The sequence below is a fragment of the Bufo gargarizans genome, chromosome 1 (assembly GCF_014858855.1).
Source record: "Bufo gargarizans isolate SCDJY-AF-19 chromosome 1, ASM1485885v1, whole genome shotgun sequence".
Lineage (NCBI taxonomy): Eukaryota > Metazoa > Chordata > Amphibia > Anura > Bufonidae > Bufo > Bufo gargarizans.
In genome coordinates, this window is record NC_058080.1 from 595,506,621 (window position 1) to 595,534,429 (window position 27,809).

Consider the following 27,809-nt stretch of genomic DNA (forward strand, 5'->3'; position numbering starts at 1 on the left):
CTACTCGTGTTGGCCCCACCTTCTGTCAATTTGGGTCCGCCTACAAGACAAAGTCACTTTAAATTCTCAGTGCTGCCCACGACAGCTGCTGCTACTCCGTCTATCACTCCCCTTATCCCGAGCCTGATAGGGAGTATTTAGACTTGGTGCCAAGCTATAAATACAGCCCTGTTCATATCTTCACTAACATTTATCAGCAACATCAGTTTACTACAATGTATCAGTCTGGAGTCCAAGCAGTTCAGTTCAAAGGGCATTGCCCAGACTTTATATAGTTGTAGCCACTTCTTTGAGAGCAGGACTACATACAGTTGCAAGAAAAAATATGTGAACCCTTTGGAATGATATGGATTTCTGCACAAATTGGTCATAAAATGTAATCTGATCTTCATCTAAGTCACAACAATAGACAGTGAGTGAGGTGTCAGCCAACTGGAGTCCAATCAATGAGATAAGATTGGAGGTGTTGGTTACAGCTGCCCTGCCCTATAAAAAAGGTAAGACAAATTGTCTATAAATGGAGAAAGTTCAGCACTGCTGCTACTCTCCCTAGGAGTGGCCGTCCTTTAAAGATGACTGCAAGAGCACAGCGCCGACTGCTCAATGAGGTGAGAATCCTAGAGAGTCAGCTGAAGACTTACAAAAGTCTTTGGCATATGCTAACATCAATGTTAGTGAATCTACGATACGTAAAACACTAAACAAGAATAGATTTCATGGGAGGATACCACAGAGGAAGCCACTGCTGTCCAAAAAAAAACATTGCTGCACGTTTATAGTTTGCACAAAAGCACCTGGATGTTCCACAGCAGTACTGGCAAAATATTCTGTGGACAGATGAAACCAAAGTTGAGTTGTTTGGAAGAAACACACAACACTATGTGTGGAGAAAAAGAGGCACAGTACACCAACATCAAAACCTCATCCCCACTGTGAAGTATGGTGGTGGGGGCATCATGGTTTGGGGCTGCTTTGCTGCATCAGGGACTGGATGGATTGCTATCATCGAAGGAAAAATGAATTCCCAAGTTTATGAAGATGTTTTGCAGGAGAACTTAAGGCCATCTGTCCACCAGCTGAAGCTCAACAGAAGATTGGTGTTGCAACAGGATAATGACCCAAAGCATAGAAGTAAATCAACAACAGAATGGCTTAAACAGAAGAAAATATGCCTTCTGGAGTGGCCCAGTCAGAGTCCTGACCTCAACCTGATTGAGATGCTGTGGCATGACCTCGAGAAGGCAATTTACACCAGACATCCCAAGAATATTGCTGAACTGAAACAGTTCTGTAAAGAGGAATGGTCAAGAATTACTCCTGACCGTTGTGCACGTCTGATCTGCAACTACAGGAAACGTTTGGTTGAAGTTATTGCTGCTAAAGGAATCACATACTTTTTCCACCTGCATTGTGAATGTTTACATGGTGTGTTCAATAAAAACATGGTAACATTTAATTATTTGTGTGTTATTAGTTTAAGCAGACTGTGATTGTCTATTGTTGTGACTTAGATGAAGATCAGATCAATTTATGACCAATTTGTGCAGAAATCCATATCATTCCAAAGGGTTCACATACTTTTTCTTGCAACTGTATCTATACATAAACATAAACAAAATTGCTCTGTATCACTAATTCTTAAAAACAATGATGAATTGAAACACAAAGGGGGTCATTTATTAGTTACGGCGTTTTAGACGTCAGTCTTTATAACCCCTATATCTGGCAGTGGATCCGCTGAAGTTACAAAGAGGTGCTAGCCGCTACATAACTTTGGCGCATCCAGCATCAGTCTAAATGTAGGTCAGCTGCCTAGCTGTTTTACATTTAGACCATTTTCTACACCTAAAGCAGGCGTAAAAATGATGAATGAGATGGGCCTGCTGGCCTGCCCCCTTCCCCACCTACGCTACTCCCACCTTTTTAGACCTAGCGTGAGCTGGAAGAAATCACAGATTGCACCAGACATACGCCTAATATAGGCGTATTTCTAGATAATAAATGACTCCAAAAAAATGAACCAAAAAATGAACCATTATGTGATATAAGACCACATCAAATTAATCCTTTAAAATCACAGAACAGTACAGTGGCCAAATGTTTTCCTGGCTAATTCCATGTTGTTTCTATTATGCTGTTATTATAGTATATCCAAAGGAATATCTTGATAAAAACATGGCCTTGGTGCCGGGCATTTGTACTTGCACAATGTGCTTTATACAATGACCACATTGCTCTAAGATTAGATTACAGATACATCTGGTGTGAAATAAAACATTTGCTATAGAGCTATTAATTTCTGTCATCACATTTATGGCTGTGGATATAGTCTGAACATAAATACATCTGTTTCTTTACAAATGCTGCTCATTGATATATTAGCCATATCCCCAACTCTGTTATGTAGCTGATCTCAGCTGTGTAACCATTGTACGTGTGTCCTTTCACACTAGCGGCAAGGAACTCCGGCAGGCTGTTCCTTTGGGTGAACAGTCTGTCGGATCCATTCTGCCACTAGTGCACGCGTGCCCCCGGACTACCGCTATGGAAGGGGGGGGGGGGACACCTTTATGTTCTCTATGGACATCTGAAAGTCTTGCAAAATGTTTGGATTTTCTTAAAGGGTTTCTTCGGGAATGCGAGCAGCACTGATTGACACCACTTAAAGACATGCCTAGGGTGTGGTGAGGGAGTGAGGCCTCACTACACACTACACTCTGGCACTTGCATATACTACTCTGTACATGTTGGTGAGTTTTTCTGTTAGGCTGCTCAGTCTTGATTAGAGATAAGCCACACAAAGCTGACGAAGTGGAATTTGATCTGAATTTCAGTAAAAATTTGATTCACACCTAAAATGGCTGCTGCACGTGTGAGGACATGGAGCAAGGAACTATGGGAAGGCAGGATCACCCCTAATGCCATGCATGCAGCCAATCAGCAGCCAGCCCCCCTGTGATATAACAGCCCTATAAATAGCCTCAGCCATCTTGGATTCTGCAATTTTCCAGTGTACTTAGTGCAGGAAGAGATGTCAGCAGGCAATAGGGACAGTGCTAGGAAAAACTTAATTGTGCTAAAAAAAGCGATTTGCAGGGAAAGATTATTCAAGGTGTAGGAAAAGAATAGGTAGGAATCATTAAACAGCATTTATGTTGAACAGGGTTCAGTAGGGGAGGTTACAGCCTGGGTAATGGGAAAAATCCTATTACACCTTGCTGCACTGACTGGGGATCCAAATTGCCATTATACAGAGGTTATTACAAGGAAATATTTCTATGTCTTATTTGCCCTAGTGTGGTTCAGTTATATGTTGTAAAGCATTTTTTGGCTTGTATTAATGGGAAAAAAGGGCTTATTAGCTGTTGTGTGTTGAAGTGCTAAAATTATAGCCCTTTTCGTCATGTATTAGTGGCAAAAGTAAAATATATTTTCCATTCAGCGGTGCAGTTATCTGTTCTAAATCCTTTCCTTTTGTTAAGTGTATTAGTGAAAAAATAAAAAATATATTTGCCGTTCAGCCGTGCAGTTATATGTTCTAAATCCTTTAGTGGCGTGTATTAGTGGAAAAAGAAAAAGTATATTTGCCTTTCAGTGGTGCAGTGATATGTTCTAAAGCCTTTTGTGGCGTGTATTAGTGGAAAAAGAAAATATATATATTTGCCGTTCAGTGGTGCAGTTATATGTTCTAATGCCCTTTTTGTCGTGTAATAGTGTGCAAATATAAATTTATTTGCCATTCAGTGGTGCAGTAATATGTTCTAAAGCACTTTTTGCCATGTATTAGTGGTGAAATAAAAATATATTTGCCATTCAGCAGTGCAGTTATATGTTCTAAAGCCTTCTGTGGAGTGTATAAGTGGAAAAAAATAAGGGCCTATTTGCCGTTCAGCGGTGCAATTATATGTTCTAAAGCCCTTTTTTGTGTGTATTAGTGGTAAAAAAAGGGCTTATTAACCATTATGTGGTGAAGTGAGAAAATTACAGATTTTTTGAGGGGTGTTTTAATTTCCTTTTTATTTATTTATTTATTTGATCTAACAGTATGTCAGATAGAGAAGTGCTAGGCCCTGCACAGGGGAGTGGCAGAGGCCTAAATGCTTCTGGCACAGTCAGAGGTCGCAGCAGAGTAAGAAGACGTGGCAGCAGGGGTCACCTCGAGAGGCCTGAGCTCCTAGTGTCAGCTAACGGTCATGTCGGGACTAGTGATGAGCGGCAGGGGCAATATTCGAATTTGCGATATTTCACAAATATTTTGTAGAATATTTGCCATATATTTGCAAATTTGCGATTATTTTCTTGATTGCGAAAATCGGCAATGTAATATTAATGTAATGCACGCGCAATAAAGGCGTGGGTCACTTTTGCTACATTTTCCAAGCTGCTAGAAGTTTCCTGAGACTGGAGAAAATGGTTGGCATGGCAGAACATTAAAAATGGCTTTATATGCAGATAGAGTGCTCCAATATATTTGCAATTGTGCTAATCGGCACTAATGATGCGAATATTTTGGCGCAATACGTGAAACTTCCCATTTTAGCAGGTCTGACTACATATTACTGATTGGTGAATTATGTATTGTTGTGACATCACAGCAAAATGTCTGTAGCATGTACTGTATGTATGGACAGCAGAACACTACCTGCAACAGCTACACTATATCAGGATATAACCTACACGGATTATCTCCCACTAACTATCTGTAATTTTATATATATATATATATATATATATATATATATATACATATACACACTCACCTAAAGAATTATTAGGAACACCTGTTCTATTTCTCATTAATGCGATTATCTAGTCAACCAATCACATGGTAGTGGCTTCAATGCATGTAGGGTTGTGGTCTCGGTCAAGACAATCTCCTGAACTCCAAACTGAATTTCAGAATGGGAAAGAAAGGTGATTTAAGCAATTTTGAGCGTGGCATGGTTGTTGGTGCCAGACGGGCCGGTCTGAGTATTTCAGAATCTGCTCAGTTACTGGGATTTTTACGCACAACCATTTCTAGGGTTTACAAAAAATGGTGTGAAAAGGGAAAAACATCCAGTATGCGGCAGTCCTGTGGGCGAAAATGCCTTGTTGATGCTAGAGGTGAGAGGAGAATGGGCCGACTGATTCAAGCTGATAGAAGAGCAACGTTGACTGAAATAACCACTCGTTACAACCGAGGTATGCAACAAAGCATTTGTGAAGCCACAACACGCACAACCTTGAGGCAGATGGGCTACAACAGCAGAAGACCCCACCGGGTACCACTCATCTCCACTACAAATAGGAAAAAGAGGTTACAATTTGCACAAGCTCACCAAAATTGGACTGTTGAAGACTGGAAAAATGTTGCCTGGTCTGATGAGTCTCGATTTCTGTTGAGACATTCAAATGGTAGAGTCCGAATTTGCTAACTATCTATCTGATGTAATGACACTGCTGTCTTTCTCAGAACTTTAAAAAAAACTGTGGAAAATGGCTGCTGGGGAGGTTCTTATAAAGTAAGGGGTATTCAACTTTCCTATTGATTGCTAGGGATATTGCTAAGTTCAGACAAAGACATTGCAGTCTTCTCATTGGCCCACAACCAAGAAGCAGGGAGGAATCATGGGTTCAGATGAAAAAAAAAATCTAGAATATTCAAAAATACGAATATACATTATTATATTCTAAATATTCACAAAATTCTCGAAGTGCCGATATTCGCGATTAATATTTGCGATTTCAATATTTGCGCCCAACACTAGTTGTGACCAGCAACCCAGCGGTTCTTGAATGGTTGATCTTCGACTTCCTCGCAAGTGACATCAGACACAACCCTTAGTTGGCATGGCCCGGGATCAGGGCCGTCTTTAATATTGATTGGACCCTGGGCAAAAATTTACTTGGGCCCCCTGGATCCCGCCTTCCCACACCTTAGCAGGCAATCACGCCCTCCACCACAACACACACACAAAAAATCCACACATCTGGTAGAGTCCAGTAAATGACTGTAAATACTTCTAGTTCTGAAGACTCCAGTGGCTCAGGATCAGTGCTCTGGGCAGCTGGGCTCAGGCTGGAAGTGGGCACCGCTCTGCAGGAAGGAGACCAGGGCTCGGCTCACCCTAGTGTTACAGTGCACCCCAGCACCCCACAGTATGCAGTATAGCACCCTATAGTATACAGCACCACACAGTATGCAGTATAGCACCCCACACTATACAGTACCCCACAGTATATAGTAGAGCAGTATAGCAGCCCACAGTATACAGCACCCCACAGTATACAACACCTCACAGTATACAACACCTCACTGTATACAGCACCCCAAACTATACACGATACAGCCCCCCACACTATACAGTACAGCAGTATAGCACTCCACACCATACCGCACCCACAGTATACAGACCCCCACAGTATACAGTACAGCAGTATAGCACTCCACAATATACAACCCCCACACTATACAGGCCCCCCACACTATACAGGCCCCCCACATTATACAGCCCCCCCACAGGATACAGCCCCCCACACAGTATACAGGCCCCCACACAGCATACAGCCCCCCACAGTATACAGCCCCCCACACAGTATACAGCCCCCCACACAGTATACAGTCCACCACACAGTATACAGCCCACCACAGTATACAGGCCCCCACACACAGTATACAGCCCCCCACACAGTATACAGCCCCCCCCCACACAGTATACAGCCCCCCCTACACAGTATACAGCCCCCACAGTATACAGCCAACCACACAGTATACAGCCCACCACAGTATACAGGCCCCCACACAGTATACAGCCCCCCACACAGTATACAGCCCCCCACACAGTATACAGCCCACCACACAGTATACAGCCTCCACAGTATACAGGCCCCCCACAGTATACAGCCCACCACACAGTATACAGTCCCACACAATATATAGCCCCCCACAGTATACAGGCCCACACACAATATACAGCCCCCCCCCCACAGTATACAGGCCCCCACACAATATACAGCACCCCACTATACAGTAGTTTACAGTATATTATCATAACAGCCCCTGTCACCTTTTTCTGATGTAATCTTCACAAAAATATACAGCCCCCCAAACTATACACGATACAGCCCCCCACACTATACAGTACAGCAGTATAGCACTCCACACTATACCGCACCCACAGTATACAGACCCCCACAGTATACAGTACAGCAGTATAGCACTCCACAATATACAGCCCCCACACTATACAGGCCCCCCACACTATACAGGCCCCCCACAGTATACAGCCCCCCCACAGGATACAGCCCCACACACAGTATACAGGCCCCCACACAGCATACAGCCCCCCACAGTATACAGCCCCCCCACACAGTATACAGCCCCCCTCACAGTATACAGCCACCCACACAGTATACAGTCCACCACACAGTATACAGCCCACCACAGTATACAGGCCCCCCCACACAGTATACAGCCCCCCACACAGTATACAGCCCCCCTACACAGTATACAGCCCCCCACACAGTATACAGCCCCCACAGTATACAGCCAACCACACAGTATACAGCCCACCACAGTATACAGGCCCCCACACAGTATACAGCCCCCCACACAGTATACAGCCCACCACACAGTATACAGCCTCCACAGTATACAGGCCCCCCACAGTATACAGCCCACCACACAGTATACAGTCCCACACAATATACAGCCCCCACAGTATACAGGCCCCCACACAATATACAGCCCCCCCCCCACAGTATACAGGCCCCCACACAATATACAGCACCCCACTATACAGTAGTTTACAGTATATTATCATAACAGCCCCTGTCACCTTTTTCTGATGTAATCTTCACAAAAAAAAGCTCCACAGTTAACTTCTGCAACACTCCTGATAGGACCTGTGATGACCTCATAGCCATGTGACCAGTAATTGCTAGGTTACTGGTCACATGGTGATGATGTCATTAAGGTCCTAGATCACAACGTTAAAGTAAACAGACAGCTTGACACCCGGGGCAGTAGCTAGCAGGGCTCAAGAGGCAGCTGCCTTGGGCCCCCCAGGAGCAACTGGGCCTGGGGCAGCTGCCCCTTTTGCCCCTTGGTAAAGACGGCCCTGCCCGGGATTAGGTCCTGTGCCCTCACTTGTCCTCAACCTGCTGCTGTCCTTTAATGTTCCCTCAGCCAGAGAAGTATTGTATGCTGTGGGCTCAGCTCCACAAAACAGTGAGGACGAGCTACAAGAAGACAGTCAGCAGCTACTGGTATGCCAAGAAGGAGACATCCGCCGCTTCCTCCACTAGTCGGGCAAGTAGTGATGAGGAGCGTGGCATGGGAACTGGTGTTGCAAGAGGTCAGGCTCCTGACCCAGAGACGGTTGAGGCGGACATCAGTGACGTGCAGACAGTACTCAATGATGTAGCTAATAGGGTGGCAGCTTGCCCATGAGGCAGCGGCTGAGCCAGAAAGTCATTAGCATGGCCGGGAGTCAGCAGGGTGGCAGCAGTGGGAGGTCGGCAGACAAACGTGTCCAGGGTAGACCACTCGATTCGTAGGAGTCTACCTGCCCAGGAAGTAGCGGTGCACGGGTTCACAGAGGCAGCAGCGATAGCAGTCAGTGAGTAGTGTTGCGGGTAAAATCACCTACTCTGCGATGTGGCAGTTTTTTGTTAAGCCGTCGAAGGAGGTGAACATGGCCATATGTGGAATCTGTGGGCAGAAGGTGAAGCGTGGCCAGGGTGTCAATGTTGGCACCACGACCCTGCATCAACATATGCAGCGTCACCATAAAGTTGCCTGGGAGAACCGTGGCTCCGATGTGGTTGTCCAGCCTGCCAGATTTGCTGATGAGCAGCTTTCTTCACCCGCCTAATGAAGACACTACTAACCAGCAGCAGCATTTAGACCTGGAGCTGAACCTGAACCAGCAGGTGGTGGCATACTTGGACAGAACCCTGCCACCCCAGATTGAAGATTTGCTGGACTACTGGGCAGCCAAACTGGATTTTTGGGCGCAACTGGCCGAGTTTGCCCTGGAAAAGCTGTTCTGCCCGGCCAGTAGTGTGGCATCAGAGCGGGTGTTTAGTGCGGCGGGGGCCATAGTTACCCCAAGAAGAACTCACCTATCCACCCAAAATGTGGAGCAACTGACCTTTGTGAATCAGGTGTGGATTAGCCAGGATTTCCACCCACCAATGCCTGATGTATCAGACTAGATCATCCATGGTGCCACACCAACACTTTGACAAAAGAGACCGGTTTCTTCTGGCTACTTGCCTCAGCTACTACTCTGATGCTGCCACCCGCCTGATGCCACACATCTGATGCTATGTGCTCTTTTATTCGCCCACCATCTTCAGCTGGTACTGGTATTGCCATCCACCTCCCCATTCTGTCACCGGGTCACTCTGTGGTCTCCTCATGCTGATGCCACCTCCACACTATGTCACATTGCTACTCTGTGGCCTCCTGATGCTGCCACCACCTCCACACTGTCATTGTGCTACTCTGTGGCCTCCTCCCGATGCTGCTGCCATCCTCCACACTGTCATTGTGGCCTCCTCATGCTGCTTCCACCTGACCACTATGTCATAGGGCCACTCTGTGGACTTCTCATGCTGTTTCCACCCTGCCCACTTCATGACTAGGCCACTATTTTGACTTTCGGCCTGGCTGACATCATTTATTTGACCCTTCTTATGATCTATCAGAAGGAAGGAAAAATGAGACGCATAACGGATCCTGTCTGTTTAGCGGCTCTAAGTCCTGAATGGTCCTCTCAGAATTGGCTTGTGATTTGGTAGCCAAAAGCAGAAGTCGGTTCAAAACACAGAAGACATGCAAATATTCCATTCACGTGTCATTTCTGTTTTGAATGCATTCCTGTTTTTTTGGCATTAGCAATACTGATGGATTAATGACCAAATGCTGACCGAGTGAAGGCAGATGCTCAACAGACAGAATCCGTTTTTTTGGGAGGTTATTGTTCTTATGGATCAGAGGAAGGGCAAAATAACAGTGACGTCAACACAAACATACTGCTGACCAGTGATGGCCAGTTTGCCTTGTTCACCCGCGAACAAATGTGGGCAGCCGTCTTAACTCACAAGTCCGGCGATGCACAGGTAAGCCCTTACCTGTGCATGCACAGCGAGCTGGTCTGAAACAAATGCCGTCACCGGGAGCAGGCAGTTCCGAGAACAGCCCAATGAAGGCCCCCGGCGGCTGTTCTCGGAAGGGCTTACCTGTGCATCCCCGGACTTGTGAGGTAATATGGCAGCCCGCATGTGTTTGCGGGCGAACACGGCGAACTGGCCGTCACTGCTGCTGACACCCTCTCCAGGGAGGCTCTACTTGTATAAGCGTTTAATAGAACAGGTTCTATGTGGAGTCAGCTGACGATGGTGTAAAAGGAGTGCCCTTCTTCTTGGCGCTAACATCGACCTGTAAGGCTGAGTTCATACTTGAGTTATTTGGTCAGTTTTGGCCCTGTGACTGCCCAAATAAGTGAAGTGTGCATTGATTCAAAGAGTGACGCCTATCATCTGAATGTCATACTGACTCACAGTATTTTTTAAGTACCAGAGCAGACTCCCTATGCATGTTACTGCAAGGCACAATGTTCTACACCGCTATAAAGGCTCTCTGTTGTCACGGATGAGGTATAGGAGGAAACACCAGACTAACAACCAGGAGGCAGAAGTAAAGCCACTAGGCCTTAATGCTAGGAAAAGGAAAAAGTCACCTCCTCCTGATTCTCTGAAACAAAACATCTCAAGTAAGTCTCCAGATCCTGATTAGTGCGCTCAGTCTGTCCATTCGACTGAGGATAAAAAGCCGAAGAAAAGGACAATTGTACCACCAGTCGAGTACAGAACACCTTTCAGAATCTGGACACAAACTGATTCCCCCAATCAGACACCACATCAGAGGGAATGCCATGCAGTTTTTTCAATGTTATCAATGAACACCTGTGCAAGAGTTTTGGCATTAGGTAAAGCAGATATTGCTATAAAATGAGCCATCTTACTAAAACGATCAACTACCACCAGAATCACGGGTTTTCCCACAGACTTTGGTAAATCCGTGATAAAATCTATTGACAAATGAGTCGAAGAGTCGAAGGTCTGGATGGGATGGGTAACGGAAGAAGGGATCTGGAAGGTCGAGTATGTGTCACCTTAGCACGAGCACAGGTACAACAGGCTGACATATAGTCTTTAACACACTTACGCAGCCCTGGCCACCAAAATCTACGAGAGATGAGATCGACAGTGGATCTGCTCCCAGGGTGTCCAGCACGCACCGTACAGTGATGTTCCTTCGAACACCTTGTGACGTAATTCGGAGGGATCAAACAATTTCCCCGGAGGACAAGAGTCTGGTGCATCCTCCTGGGCCTCTAACACCTTTGTCTCAAGATCAGGATATAGGGCGGAAATGACTACCCCTTCAGACAAAATAGGACTATGATCTTTAGAATCAAACCCCACCATCACCAGGAAAGCTGCGTGACAAAGCATTCGCCTTGATGTTCGTAACCCCAGAGTGGTAAGTGAAAATGTAGTTAATCTGGTGAAAAACAAAGACCATCTGGCCTGCCTTAGGTTCAGTCATTTACCCGACTCCAGGTAAGCCAGATTCTTATAATCAGTAATCACTGTAATAGGATGAATTGCTCCTTCTAACCAATGACGCATTCCTCAAAAACCAACTTAATGGCCACCAATTCTTTATTACCCAAATAATAATTTATTTCAGCAGTCAATAGTTTTTGGGAGAAAAAAAGCACATCGGCGCCATTTACTAGATAAAGGACCCTGCTACAAAACTGCTCCTGCCCCTACCTCAGATGCGTCAACCTCTACAATGAATGACTTTCGGTTGCACCAGAATAAGGGCTGAAGCAAAGCATTCCTTCACTGCAGAAAAGGCTTGTAATGCCACATCAGACCAAAATGCGACATCGGCACCTTTCCTAGTCATGTTTGTTAAAGGTTTAACCACATTCGAAAAGTTGGAGATTAATTTACGGTAGTAGTTGGTGAACCGCAAAAACCGCATAAGCTCTTTCAGATTTTCAGTCCAACATTGCACAGACTTTCTCGGGATCCATACGAAAACCTGGAGATGAGAGTAAGTAATTGCACTTCCTGAACTGCAAAAACACACTTTTCCATCTTAACATACAACTTGCTGTAACACCTGTCTCATATGATCCTGATGAGTCTCCATGTCTGGAGAATAAATAAGTATGTCATCCAGATATTCAACAACAAACCTCCAGACCAGATTATAAAAGATGTCATTGACAAAGTGTTGAAAAACTGCTGGAGCATTGGTTAACCCAAAGGGCATGACCATATTCTCGAAATGACCCTCATGGGTTTTAAAAGCCATCTTCTATTTGTCCCCCTCCTTGACCCGTACCAAAATATATGCCCCCCTTAGATCCAATTTAGAGAACACCTTGGCACTGACAATCTGATTAAACAAATCTGGAATTAAAGGAAAGGGGTAAGTATCACAGACGGTAATACGGTTGAGCTCACGGAAGTCCAGACATGGCCTAAGAGTACAATCCTTTTTTTTTCACAAAGAAAAACCCAGCGGCCACTGGGGATTTGGATGGCCTGATATGTCCCTTCGCTAAACTCTCAGTGATATACTCTCGCATGGCCTTTCTTGTGGGTTCCAAAAGATTATACAACCGAGATTTGGGCAGTTTAGCTCCGGGAATAAAATTGACAGGACAATCATATTACCGACGTGGAGGTAACTCCTGGTTACCACTCTTAGAAAATACATCAGAAGATTCGGAAATAAACGCGGGTACAGTTTTAGTGGTAACCACAAAGAACGATGTATTAACCATCTCCCGACCGCCTAACGCAGGGATGCGTCCTGTGGGCGGCCGGGTTATTCCTCCTTGACGCATCTACGCGTCATCTCGCTAGAGGCGCGATTTCATGCGCACGCGTTCACAGCGACGTGCAGCTAAGAAGTTGATCTACAGCCTGCCAGCAGCGATCATTCGCTGGCAGGCTGTAGATGCGATTTTTTTAACCCCTAAAAGGTATATTAGACGCTGTTTTGTTAACATCATCTAATATACCTGCTACCTGGTCCTCTGGTGGTCCCTTTTGCTTGGATCGACCACCAGAGGACACAGGCAGCTCTGCAAGTAGCACCAATCACCACACTACACAACACCCCCCGTCACTTAATAAGCCTTTATTAACCCCTGATCACCCCATATAGACTCCCTGATCATCTCCCTGTAATTGATCACCCCCCTGTAAGGCTCCATTCAGACGTCCGCAAGGTGTTTTGCGGATCGGCGGATCCGAAAAACACGGACACCGGCAATGTGCTTTCCGCATTTTGCGGATCCGCACATTGCCAGAACTATATAGAAAATGCCTTTTCTTGCCCGCAATTGCGGACAAGAATAGGACATGCTCTATAGGCTCTACAAAAAACGCAGTGTTCGCCCGATCAGGCCTGATCTTGTACGCACACTTGCGTTCAGTCCGCCCCACCGCAGTGACAGAATTTTTTTTTTCTGATCACTGCAAAAACACCGTAAAATCGCTGCGGCACTATAAAGATCACTTTTGAGGGGCATGGCGAGTTCATAGAAGATTTTTTTTTCAAGATTTTATTGTTTTTTCTTACAAAGTCTCATATTCCACTAATTTGTGAAAAAAAAAAAAAAAATCTTACATGAACTCACCATACCCCTCACAGAATCCAAATGAGTAAAAATGCCCTGTGAAATTCTAAAGGTACTCATTGGAATTTGGGCCCCTTTGCGCATCTTGGCTGCAAAAAAGTGTCACACCTTGGGGTGTCTTCTTTCCAAAATGGGGTCACATGTGGGGTATTTATACTGCCCTGGCATTTTAGGGGCCCTAAAGCGTGAGAAGAAGTTTGGAATCCAAATGTCTAAAAATGCCCTCCTAAAAGGTACTCATTGGAATTTGGGCCCCTTTGCGCACCTAGGCTGCAAAAAAGTGTCACACATGGGGTATCGCCGTACTCAGGAGAAGTAGGGCAATGTGTTTTGGGGTGTATTTTTACATATACCCATGCTGGGTGAGAGAAATATCTCTTAAAAATGACAACTTTGTATTAAAAAAATTGGAAAAATTGTCTTTTACAGAGATATTTATCTCACCCAGCATGGGTATATGTAAAAATACACCCCAAAACACATTGCCCTACTTCTCCTGAGTACGGCGATACCACATGTGTGACACTTTTTTGCAGCCAAGATGCGCAAAGGGTCCGAAAGTCCAACGAGTACCTTTAGGCTTTACAGGGTTGCTCACAACTTAGCCCCGCCCAAAATGATACACCCCACAAATTACCAGATTTCGGAAAGTAGACACCCCAAGGTATTCACTGAGGGGCATAATGAGTCCTTGGAAGATTTTTTTTTTGCCAGAAGTTAGCAGAAATGGAAACTTAATTTTTTTTTTTCCTCAGAAAGTGTCATTTTCTGCTAACTTGTGAAAAAAAATTAAATCATACATGAACTCACCATGCCCCTCCGCGAATACTTTGGGTTGTCTTCTTTCTAAAATGGGGTCATTTGGGGGGTATTTATACTATCCTGGCATTCTAGCACCTCAAGAAACATGACAGGTGCTCAGAAAGTCAGAGCTGCTTCAAAATGCGGAAATTCAAATTTTTGCACCATAGTTTGTAAACGCTATAACTTTTGTGCAAACCAATAAATATACACTTATTGGATTTTTTTTTATCAAAGACATGTAGCACAATCAATTCTGACACAAACTTGTATAGAAATGTAATTATATTTGAACAATTTTACCCGAAAAAGTTAAAAATACACATTTTTTTAGAAAATTGCAGACTATTTTGATTACCATCAGAAAAACTAAAAATGTCAGCAGCAATGAAATACCACCAAATGAAAGCTCTATTAGTAAGAAGAAAAGGAGGTAAAATTCATTTGGGTGGTAAGTTGTATGACCGAGCAATAAACCGTGAAAGTAGTGTAGTGCAGATAAATAAAGTAATTGGAGGGCACTCAAATATCTGACTACATTCAAGGCAGGATATCAATAATCCTATTTATTCACATAAAACTAATGTATAGGCATAAAACTCATAAATCTACATACATATAATATAAAACATAATTGTGTACATATGTCCATGTGGTAATACTCAATCAACCCTGTGACCATGTATCATCGCCAGGTCGGCGTCAATCGTATGTCCACGCTAAATATAATCGCCTGATGGCGCTTGAGTCACTTATGATTGTCCGCACTAGATCACCCGTTCAGGCGTCTGCATGCAATAGGAATCACTGGTATAATATTTTTAAATAAGCCCCATAGGGCAGAGTACTTTACCCCTCTTCTGTTCCTGTGGGCTCATCCAGCAGCAGCTGCTTAAACTCACCCGGCGTCCCGAGCGGTTAGCAGGTCTCAAACGTGGCGTCCCACATGACCCAACTATGTCTCACGTATTACACACTGCTCTGTGAAAGGCTGGTGATGTGCCGTATGTTGATCTTTATATCAGATGTCGTTTCACAGGGGGTCCGAGGGGTAGGATGCCTGATGCTGTTGGCACCTCAATATTCCATAGTGGAGTCCTGTGCTGTCATGAACCGTACGCGTTCCTCAGCGGCAGAATTGTAAAATGTTTTGGAAGATGGTGAAGGAGTACGTAGCAGACCATGTCAGCGTCCTCAGTGATCCCTCTGTGCCTTACAACTATTGGGTGTCCAAGCTGGACACGTGGCATGAACTGGCGCTTTACACCTTGGAGGTTTTGTCATGTGTATTTAGTATTTAGGCATAAAAACTGATAAGCGCATCCGCCTGTCAACTGCAAATGCTGACAGGTTGACTCTTATTAAAATGAACAAGCCACCAGAGGAAAGCGGCTGAACATAAAGGCACTTTAAATGTGGCTTTTATGGTGTATTGAATACACTGTATTCCCATGCACCCCTACCCCCACAAAAAAGGTATATGGTTCAATCTTCCTTTCTCGTCCTCCTCCATCATCATATCAACATGCTTATTAGGCTGCCCTCGCTTCTAATGTTTTAGAGGGTCAGCTCAGCAGAAGACCCTCGCCCCTAATGTTTTAGAGGGTCACTAGCAGCCCCTCGCCCATAATGTTTTAGATGGTCAGATCAGCAGCAGCCCCTCGTCCCTAATGTTTTAAGGGTCAGCTCAGCAGCAGACCCTTACCCCTAATGTTTTAGATGGTCAGATCAGCAGCAGGCCCTCACCCCTTATGTTTTAGAAGGTCACCAGCAGGCTTTTGCTCCTAATGTTTTTGAGGGTCAGCAGCAGGCCATCAATTATCATTTTTCAAGGGTGTGTATGATGCCCCCCTTTTATGTGTAATAAAGGGTGTATTGGAGTGCCAGTTCCTTGTGATTTTTGGCAGCCCTTTCAATTAGTGCATAGGCTTTCTGAGTGTAGGAGTCCTACTACCTGAACAATTATACCACAATGTGAATGAGGCCCTTCATTATGTGATATACAGGTTGTATATGTCTCTTCCTTGTAATTTTTGGCAGCACTTGCACTTTATATACAAGTAAATATAGAGAAAAGAATGTTTCCTAACAATTTTTCCTCTAAAATCTATTTTATCTTCGGTTTTATGCGTATTATTGTCAGTCTGTAAAAGTGGCGTACTACTCGGACAACATCGTTCCCAGCAGAGGCCTGGGAATCCAGACATCATCCCCATGCTGTTCCTGAACCATTTCAGTGTGTTTTCCATCAATAGCTGACCTTTTCCTGTGAACCCGGCATCCTCCCCTCTTCAGAGCAGGGGGTGCCTGGTTTAATGCTCGGGTTCTTCCATTGACTTCCATTGTGCTCAGGTGCTCTGTAGAGCACCCGTGCATTCCGAGGTGCTCTACTCAAGCACCAGAGCACCCGAGCGCTTTGTTGCTCGATCAACACTAGTGAATAGCCATCCATAAATGTCTCTTGTAGAAGGGCTCACCAGGGTTGCCAATCAGAATTTTTCTTTTCTCTTGACAACTTATCCCAAAATCACAGACAGACAACATTTTTTACAGACAAATTGGAAAACCATAATGAATTATAAAGATTATAATTAGGGATGAACGAATTGACTTTGGATGCTTCATCCAAAGTCGATTCGCATAAAACTTAGTTTGAATACTGTACGGAGCGAGTGCTCCTAACAGTATTAGAATGTATTGGCTCCGATGAGCTGAAGTTATTACTTCGCGAAGTCTCGCGAGACTTTGGGTTATAATAACTTCATAAATTAATTTCTACTGTAAAAAACCTTGGTACCGAACTCAGGTTCGGTTCCAAGGTACCACCTGGAACTGAACCCGAGTTCGGTACAAAGGTATTTTACAGTAAAAAATAATTCACAAAGTTATTACCCGAAGTCTTGCGAGACTTCGCAAAGTAATAACTTTTGCCTATCGGAGCCAATACAGTATTCAAACACTCAGTAAAGTATTCAAATTAAGTTTTATGCGAATCGACTTCGAATGAAGCATACGAAGACGATTAGCTCATTTCTTATTATAATACATATCTACAGCTCAGTATACTGATATTAATGTACCACCAGCCTCAAAAAAATCCCAGACACATCATTTTTTTTGTCAAGCACACAGGAAAAAAGTCACCTATTTGTTTACGGACTGCCCAGAAATTTCTGGATGGTTGGCAACCCTGGGGCTCACCATTCTGCCTCATTAAAATAGGCCATGAGTGGAAAAGTCATACTTTACTGTATGTTACAAGGATAGTCTTCTTGAGATAACCTTGTTAAAATAGCATTGATTGTACTGCCATTATGGGTCCTTGTGTCCAGAGAAATAGAGGTATTCTTAGTTAACTAAATGATAGCGAGTGCTAGTTGTGTTTATGATCCCCACTTGAGTTAAGGGAGCTGAGCCATGATACCAAGCACAGCCACTGTACAATGTACCGAGCTGTGCTTGGTGAGCTGTGAGGAGGCCGCAGTGTTAGTGGAAATGCTGCAGCCTCTTCAAAGAGCTGATCGGTGGGGGCGCCACAAGTCAAACCCCAACCGATCACATACAAATGACCTATCCTGAGGATAGAGCTTCAGTATAAAACACTTATAAAACCCCTTTAACAACATAATCAATTAATGGGTGGCACAACTTTTTTCTCAATCATTTATTCAATCTGAGCTTAACATTTTATGTATTGTCTCCAATAGCAATAAATTATATTATCTACATGAAGCTCAACAGTATTTGTAATAACGATTTACACAAAATGCTTGTATGAACATGCAAACCGGAAGTTTTGGAATAGTGCCTCTAGATCTAAGATATGTAGAAAATCTTTAAAAATGTTGTTTCAATTGACTAATAAGCACATATTATGCTAGTTTCACGCTAGCGCTTAACTGTTCTGGTAGAGGAGCAACCTGCTGAATTTCGTCGTATTCGGCATAGCTTTCCCTGTCGGAGCCCATTGACTATAAACTATAATTGGACCCAGTGGGGATGTGGCCTGTTCGCGGCATTTATCTTACTTTGGGTTGAGATTTAAAGGGATTCAGAATCAGCTGCTAGTTTTCCATAGAGTTACGGTCTCAATTCATATTATTTTTCCATTTACAATGGTCACTTAACCAACCAATATTGTAACTAGAGGAACTGAATAATAATAATAATCTCAAAAATCTAAGAGCAAAGGTCCACAGGGAAGTGTCTAGAAAGCCAGTGTACTGTCAACTTCAATGCTTTTTACACACATGATTTCTCAAGATTAATAATTTTACATTCAGTGATTAAATATTCAAAAGATGTTTTACCAACTATATATATATATATATATATATATATATATCCATAAAAAGATTCAGGCAGCACTCCCTTTAGTGCATATAATAATGCAGGTGCACGCGGTGGTCCCTCGATATGGGACAAAATTAGTAGAGAAGGAAAGTCCGCAGCACTCCTTTAAGTAAAAAAGTGAAATTTATTCACACATGTCAGACAACGTTTCGGTCCTCTCACAGGACCATTTTCAAGTCAAAATGGTCCTGTGAGAGGACCGAAACGTTGTCTGACATGTGTGAATAAATTTCACTTTTTTACTTAAAGGAGTGCTGCGGACTTTCCTTCTCTATATATATATATATATATATATATCTCATATTATATCATATTATTACAACTATAAGACACACTTTTTTCCCCTAAGAGGTGAGGGCAGCACTGCGGTGGCTGTACCCATCTCCTATGATCTAAGGCTGATGGGGGTCTGATGGGAGGCTGATCTGAGCCTAATGGAGGCTGGGGGGTATAATGGCAGGCTGATGGACTTTGAGGGGCCTGACTGAGGCTGAGAGAGCTGGGGGCTGATTTTGGGGTCTGATCTGAGGTCTGATGAAGAATGGGGGTCTGATTTGGGGGTCTGATGATGATTGGGGTCTGATGAGAATCTGATCTGAGGTCTGATGAAGAATGGCGATCTGCTCTGATTTTATTTTCCTCCTCCAAATCCTAGGTGCATCTTATAGTCTGAAAAATAAAGTAATACTAACACGACAACATAATTTATCCCATAAAAATTACTTTTACATTGATACTTTGAACTTACCAATCCTCCACAGGTACTGAAGGAAGCAAATGATCCATGATGTCCAAGAACAGTGCCACTATAATAGCAATCTCTATCTGTATTCCCAGTTTTCAATGACTCCTTCTTGTCTCGCTTCCTTTCTTCAACCACAAAGGTCGGAGACAAAAAGCGGTTATCCTTTTTCAGTAGAAGATACAGGTCCTTTCCAAAGGCAGAAATCTTCACTTTCATCTTTTCACTGTTATCTATTGATTGGACTATAGAACTATTAAATTTTCCAGAACGTGATGTTAAAGTGGATGAAGAAATACTGGGAGGAGATGTATTTACTGATTTTGCTCTAGAAAACCAAGGAATAGGGGCAAAATGGTAAAGCTCATGAGACTCATGTTCTTCATATTGCTCCTCGTCCTGATCTGTTTGTCGATGGAAATATCTTGGAGTAGATGAATGAAAGGATACAGAACGAACTTCTCTTGAACTAACCGCAGCCTGATTATTTGGTGAAGGAAAACCCTCATTGCTATAATTTCTGTAGGCATCTTGAGCACCTGACTCCACTATAGTCCTTCCATCTTGACCTTTTTCCTGTGGGCCCCAAAGAGATGGAAAAATGATTTCCCATTCCTCATCCCATGGGGAGGATGAAATAATACCTTAAAAACATAATATCAAGGCAGAAGATTATTTGCAAGGAAGTGGTGGTCCTATTTATGTATCAAGGTCAGCATAAGGTCTAAAAAAAATTGACTAACAGCTTGTGCAAGTGGTAATAAAGGGGTTCTGTAGGCGGTATATATATATATATATATATCCTCTGGATAGTTCAGTAATATCTGATCGGCAGGGGTCCAACACCCAGCACCCCGCCTATCAGCTGTTTAAAGAAGAGGCGGCGCTCCATGTGAGCGCTGCTTCCTCTTTATTACACTGCCTGTCGTCTCAGAAGTGCAGTGTAATTACAAACAGATAATCAGTAAGGGTGCCGGGTGTCAGACCCCGACAATCAGATATTGATGACCTATCCTGAGGATAGGTCATCAATATATATACCGCCTGCAAAACCCCTTTAAAGTGTAAGTGCCATTTCACTACCAAAATTAAATTCCTAACATATGTGATGCTGAAGGGAAGACATTCACAAAGCTGCATTTTTCAGCTAATGTTACCTTCCTGATGTCTGTATTCAGCCCTTAGCAACCATATTTCTCTGTGCCTTTATTTCAGCAACTTCCTAAGATGGCCTCTGCTGCTCTTCCTGTGATGATGTTTGCCCTTCCTGGAGGCCATCCTGTATTTTCCTCACTTCCCATAAGCCCTTGCTCTCCTCACATGAACTAGCAGGACCAATCAGAACGCAGATAACTTCCCACAGTACCCAGAGCAGTGTGTATCCTCACATACAGCTAACCAAAGACAAACCCTGCATTTACATAAAATCAGTAAGCATTTCTTTTAACCTCTTAATAGCCATCTGTCCCTCATTCTCTTCCAGACTGACAGCTAGAAATATGGGCTTTCTATTGTCTGAAAGCTGACATTCCAAGCTTTCAGACAATACCAGAATTACATAAATCTGTTCAGTACAGGGGAAGATATCAATGATAGAAATCGAAATGCTGTGAATGAAGCTGAAAGTAAAAGCAGATTTTACCCGTGTTTATTCCTGACTGTATTTCTAACAGTGATTTCTCCTCTGTTGCTTGGACTAGAGCTGTCATTCTGTCATGGTTATTTATGAAAGTCTGGACTGTCAGTATTCAAACAAGACCAGTTGCATATTTCTAGCTGCTACCATTGAGAAGATATCACCATCTAAAGCAGCCCACCCCCCTCCACTTTCTGCCTCAGCCTAGCTCCAGGCTGTCAGGGCTGAGCTCCTCCTCCCAGAGCTCATCCGTCTCTTGTTATAATACTGAGAAGACGGACTGCACGTGGCAAAGCTGTGAGATGAGAGCTGTTGAATAGGAAAGTAGCATGCATTTGTGGGAGTTATTAGCAGGTAAAACTGAAAATGATCACATTTTAAATCACAAAAGCACTTATACAGCAGGGTGTACTACACCATTAGGAAAAAATAAATAAAAATGAAACAGCAGTTACACTTTAAGATTTAAAGGGGAGATCTTGTAATGAAAAATCAAGTAAGGCTTTCATGAGGCCTCGCTTTAAGAATGGTTTTCCTAATCCTTCAAGACCAGATTCTATATCTTGGAAGATCCATACTGAATACATGGCAATATAGTCATGTGAAGTAATTTCCAATGGAACATATTTCAATTAATATAATCTTGTTAAATGCTGAATTAAAAGAATGAACACTATGGGGGAGATTTGTCAATCTATTTATGCCACTATGGTGGCGTTAAAAAGTCCCATATTTGCGCTGTAATTAGCGACATTTTGATCTTCTCACACATTTTCTAAAGTGTTGAGAAAAGGGACAGGGCTTAGTGGGAGAAGCAGAGCCTATTGCAGCTTGCAGGATTTAGTATAATTTACTAGTGTTGAGTGTGAATATTCGAATTGCAAATTTTTTCCTCGAATATCGCAACTTCGAGATTTCGCAAATATTTAGAATATAGTTCTATATATTCGAGAAATTGAATATTATTATTTTTTAAAAAATTTTTCTTTCCCACTTCCCTAAAGTTGTTCTTACCTGTCCTTTGGATTCCTGGCTTCCTAGCTGCTCCAGTCAGTGCCCGTTGCCGCTTCTGCCGACTTCCGTGCTCATGGAGCGTCCCCTTCACCATGGGAACGTCTCCATATACTAGAATGTACTGTCGGATTTGAAAATTACATTGAAATCGCAATTCGATTAATTCAAGTTATAATAATCGAATTGCGCTTTCAACTGAAGACTGCTATATTCTATATTCGTTAATTCTAGCTTAATATGGAATATAGCAGTGCTAAATTGAAATCGCAATCCGATTAATTCAAGTTATAATAATCGAATTGAGATTTCAACTTTTTACGCATATTCTTAATATTGCTCTAACTTCGTCTTTTAGAATATTCGTAATATTCTAAAAGACGAAGTTAGAGCAATATAACGAATATTCTAAAAGACGAAGTTAGAGCAATATTACGAATATTCTAAAAGACGAAGTTAGAGCAATATTACGAAATTTCGTAAAATACACATATAGATTGTAATTTAGCTAATATACTGCTATAGTAATTTTTTTAATAGTGTACATATTTTACAAAACTTAAAGAGGACCTTTCACCGATCCTGACATTGTGAACTAACTATACAGACATGGAGAACGGCGCCCGGGGATCTCACTGCACTTACTATTATCCCTGGGCGCCGCTCCGTTCTCCCGCTATGCCCTCCGGTATCTTCGGTCACTAAGTTATAGTAGGCGAAGTCTGCCCTTGTTCTGCTGTAGTGCTGGCCAATCGCATCGCAGAGCTCACAGCCTGGGAGAAAATAACCTCCCAGGCTGTGAGCTCTGCGCTGCGATTGGCCAGTGCTACAGCAAAACAAAGGCAGACTCCGCCTACTATAACTTAGTGACTGAAATCTCCGCCTACTATAACTTAGTGACCGAAGATACCGGAGGGCATAGCGGGAGAACGGAGCGGCGCCCAGGGATAATAGTAAGTGCAGTGAGATCCCCAGGCGCCGCTCTCCATGTCTGTATACTTAGTTCACAATGTCAGGATCGGCGAAAGGTCCTCTTTAAGTGCAGAAGAGGCAAAAAAAAATTGAGAAAAAAAAAGGATTATAGCACTATATTAGCTAAATTACAATCTATATGTGTATTTTACGAAATTTCTAAAAGACGAAGTTAGAGCAATATTACGAAATTTCGTAAAAATACACATATTAGCCTAGCCATAGTCAATTAGTCATAGGAACGTTGCCTTATACTATCAAAAGAAAAATCGCAATACGCGATTAATTAAATAGCATATTATTCGCGATAATTGGAATAATTACGAATATTCGATTTCGACGAATATAACGCGAATATTCAATCGAATATTCGCAAAATATCGCGAAATCTAATAGGGCACCTCCCGCTCATCACTATAATTTACGCCATAAACTGGCAAGTTATAGCTGAACTGTACTCCGGCCCTATCCGGCGACTATTTGTGTTTCAGGTACACAAAGTGCCTGAGCTATTCCTAATGCGCCATCTATTAAATAAATTAGGTGCATCTCTCTCCAGCGGAGGGGGATCAAGATTAGAGTATGGGGACATCAGTCTTGATACATTTCCCCCAATATAGTCTGTATTTAGTATTAATGTGAGCTCCTTGCTTTGTAAAGGGGTGCATATCTATTATCTTCCCTGCTAAAAGACCTGAAGTCACCTCCAACTCTGTTGTAGACTTATGATCTCATGGTTACAAAGGGAATTCCTGAAATGTATATCTTCTACAGAAAAATCTTTATACAACACTATGATAAAATTAGACAGCAGATACCAGTTTAGGGATGGTACTAGCTCTCTTTAAGGAGAACTGTCTCATTAGTGCCACCTTTTGGATATGGCTACCTATGAGTTAGTGTCTGACTTTTTAACAAGCCTTGAAACATAACAAGGGAAAATAACCAAGCCAAATATCTACCTGCAGATAGCTGCATTGCCACTAAGTCTCCATACACAGCTTGTCTTCTAAAGGGGAACCTGTCACCATGAAAATGCAAAGTAATCTGTAGGCAGCATGTTATAGAGCAAGAGGAGCTGAGCAGATTGATATAGACCGTATTTTCGCCCCATAAGACGCAATTTCCCCCCCTCTCCAAAGTGCGTCTTATGGGGCGAATACTAATGGAGAGCTTCCATTATGGTAGCGCTTCATTAGTACCAGAGGACCGGGAAGCGGTGAAGGCTCTGTACTCACCGCTTCCTGGTCCTCGGCTTGGCTATCAGCTGTGCAGGCCTGTGCACAGTGTGAGGGCTCTCTGTGACCTCACACTGTGCACCGTGTTACACAGCCGACAGCAGGATGAAGAGGATCGCGATGGTGAGGAGCGGTGGTGTCCAGGAGCAGGAGAGGTAAGTAGTTTTTTGTTTTATTTGCACTGGGGGCTGATGGCTGACATATAGGGGTTGATATATGGGGCTAATGGCTGACATATAGGGGTTGATGGCTGACATATGGGGGCTGATGGCTGACATATAGGGGTTGATATATGGGGCTGATGGCTGACATATGGGGGCTGATGGTTGACATATGGGGGCTTATGGCTGACATATGGGGACTGATGGCTGACATATGGGGCTGATGGTTGACATATAGGGGGCTAATAGTTGAATATATGGGACTGGTTGTTGACATATAGGGGCTAATGGCTGACATATGGGGGCTGATGTATGACATATAGGGGATGATGGCTGACATATTGTCATGCCCTGCTCCGGTTATGTGCGGAGGTCTGCCAGGTTAGCAGCACGTGTGTAGTTTTTTGTTTTGGAGTTGAGCTGTATCCGCCTCCCTTCAGGTGCACTGGGTGGGGTCTTTTGTATGAGTTTAAATTACGCCCCTTCCCAGTGTCCTGTGCGGGTTATAGCTTCTATCTTGCTCAGTGGAAGGAAGAATGGAAAAAAGGATTTGCTGTATCTGCTCTGTAAAAGGAAAAGTTGTTTTTGTTTTCTTGTGTGTGTTCTGTCTAGGCTGTTAAAGAGACGCCTGCCTCCTCCAGGTCTGGGGAAGCAAGCTGTCTCTTTCCCCCTGTCACCATCTTAGGGATTTTAGGGAATCTTCAGCCTTAGGCACGGGGGCACGTTTATTCCCACCTCTAGGGTCTGAACGTGGGCACAGAAATCTAGGGAGAGCTGGTAGGCATTTGTAAGGAGGTGACCTTTATCTCCAGCTTCTGGCCTAGACACTTGTTTGTGGATTTCTGTTGTATCTTGTATCCTGTCCAGCGTGACATTATAACCCGCCAAAACCTAGACTGCCATTTCTCAGCAGCTTTGAGATGGAGTCAATTGATTTGTTGGTTGATCGCATGCAGGAGTTAACTTGGGAGGTAGCTGAACTCCGCAATGCAGTTTCACTTTGTCAGAATTTTCTGCTTCATGGCTCCGCTGGTGGAAGTCAGTCCAGCCTTGAACCTAAGGTTGCTCTCCCTGATCGGTTTTCTGGGGGTGTGAATGATTTTATCCGCTTTAGAGAGTCATGCAAGTTGAATTTTCAGCTGCGACCACCTTCATCTGGTGATGAGAGTCAGAGAGTAGGGATAATCATTTCCCTGCTTAAAGAGGACGCACAGTCCTGGGCCTTTTCTCTGCCGACCGGTTCTTTGGCCCTCCGGTCGGCGGATGAATTTTTTAAAGCCTTGGGATTAATTTATGATGACCCAGATTGGGTCTCGATGGCAGAATCTAAGTTGCGTACTTTATTACAAGGAGAACATTCTGCAGAGGTGTATTGTGTTGAGTTTAGGATATGGGCTACGGAGTCTGGGTGACATGACCCCACGCTTCATAGTCAGCTTTGTCAGGGGTTGTCTGAGAGATTAAAAGATGCCCTCGCTTTTCATGAGTATCCGGATACATAGGAAAATGCTATGTCTTTGGCAGTGTGGTTAGATAGACGCATTAGAGAGAGGGTTAAGGTCCCCTCCACGCGAGGGATCCCTTCTGTGAGTGGTTTCGTCCCACCAAGTCCCCAGAGTATTATGACATGTAATTCTGGGGTAGGGGAGGAACCCATGCAGCTGGTTCAGGTGTTGTTCCATTCTGGTAGTAGGAACTTTAGGAGGCTGCATAAGCTAATGTTATTACTGTGGAGAAAGTGGTCATTTTGTTTATGCTTGTCCTTTTGTTAAATCGCATGTTGATGATAAAGAACCACAAAAAAAAACATCCTTGACTCTTGATAGTGTGAATGGGCTACCGGAACAAGCAAGTATGCAATCTCCCTGCAATACTCGTTTTCTCCTTCCAGTTATGGTGGCGCTAGACTCAAGAAAATTTAATTTTGAAGTATTCCTTGATTGTGGTGCCGGGGTACACCTTATTGATTATCTTTTTCTTCAAAATCTGGGCCTAAGTACTTGCACCTTAGAAAGAGAGATTCCGGTGTTTGCAATTGATTCTTCCCCTCTTTCTCAAAGGAGTCTCACTCATATTGCTCATGGTATTCAGTTAAGGGTGGGTGATTCACATGTTGAGATCATCTCTTGTTTTGTCATGAAGGACTTGCCTGCTCCTATGGTCTTAGGGTTACCGTGGTTGATAAAACATAACCCTACTATAGATTGGCAGGCAAGGCAGATCATTGGTTGGAGTGAATTTTGTTCAGACAATTGTCTTAGTGCCTCTATCTCTGGGGTGTCTACTATGGTTTTACCCGAGTGGATGTATTTTTGGAAGGTGGGGCTCAGGAATTGCCTCTGTATCGTGAATATGATTGCCCGGTTAATCTCATCCCAGGGGCTAAGTTGCCAAAGTCTCGGCTATACAATCTTTCTCAACCCGAAAGAGAGGTCATGCAGAAGTATATTGCAAAGAGTTTGGCAAAGGGTCATATTAGGCCATCTAAATCTCTGACCGCAGTTGGGTTATTCTTTGTTAAGAAAAAGGATGGATTGCTTAGACCCTGTTTGGATTTCCGGGAATTGAACCGCATTACGGTCCATGATCCGTATCCCCTTCCCTTGATCTCTGACCTTTTTGATCAAATTGTTGGAGCCAAGGTGTTCTCCAAGTTAGATTTAAGAGAAGCCTACAATCTGATCAGAATCAAGGAGGGAGATGAGTGGAAAACGGCCTTCAACACACACTAGGGTCATTTCGAGAATCTGGTTATGCCTTTTGGGTTAACTAAGGTGCCAGCAGTGTTTCAGCGATTTGTCAATGAAATTTTCCATCATTTTGTGGGAAGGTTTGTTGTAATTTACTTGGATGACATTCTAATTTACTCTCCTTTTCTGAAGACTCATCAGGATCACGTGAGACAGGTTTTGTCGATCCCTCAGGGAATAAATTGTATGCTAAATTCGAGAAATGTGTGTTTACTGTTCAGGAGCTTCCATTTCTGGGTTACCTTCTTTCTGACTCTGGTTTTCGTATGGACCTCGAAAAGGTCCAGGCGGTTCTGGAATGGGACCGACCGGAGAATCAGAAAGCTTTAATGTTGTTTTTGGGGTTTACCAATTATTATAGAAAATTTATCTTGAATTACTCTACCATTGTAAGACGCCTGACCGATATGACTAAGAAAAGCGT

At 43.4% G+C, this 27,809-nt stretch overlaps 1 protein-coding gene across 1 annotated transcript in view; it reads right to left on the minus strand.

Annotated features, from left to right (window-relative positions):
* The window catches only part of ADAMTS19 (ADAM metallopeptidase with thrombospondin type 1 motif 19), a 355,301-nt gene that overhangs the window by 314,990 nt on the left and 12,502 nt on the right, over window positions 1-27,809 (minus strand). Inside the window, exon 2 of the mRNA XM_044291002.1 lies at window positions 19,624-20,261. Coding sequence (XP_044146937.1) covers window positions 19,624-20,261 — 638 coding nt within the window. The remainder of the gene's footprint in view (window positions 1-19,623; window positions 20,262-27,809) is intronic.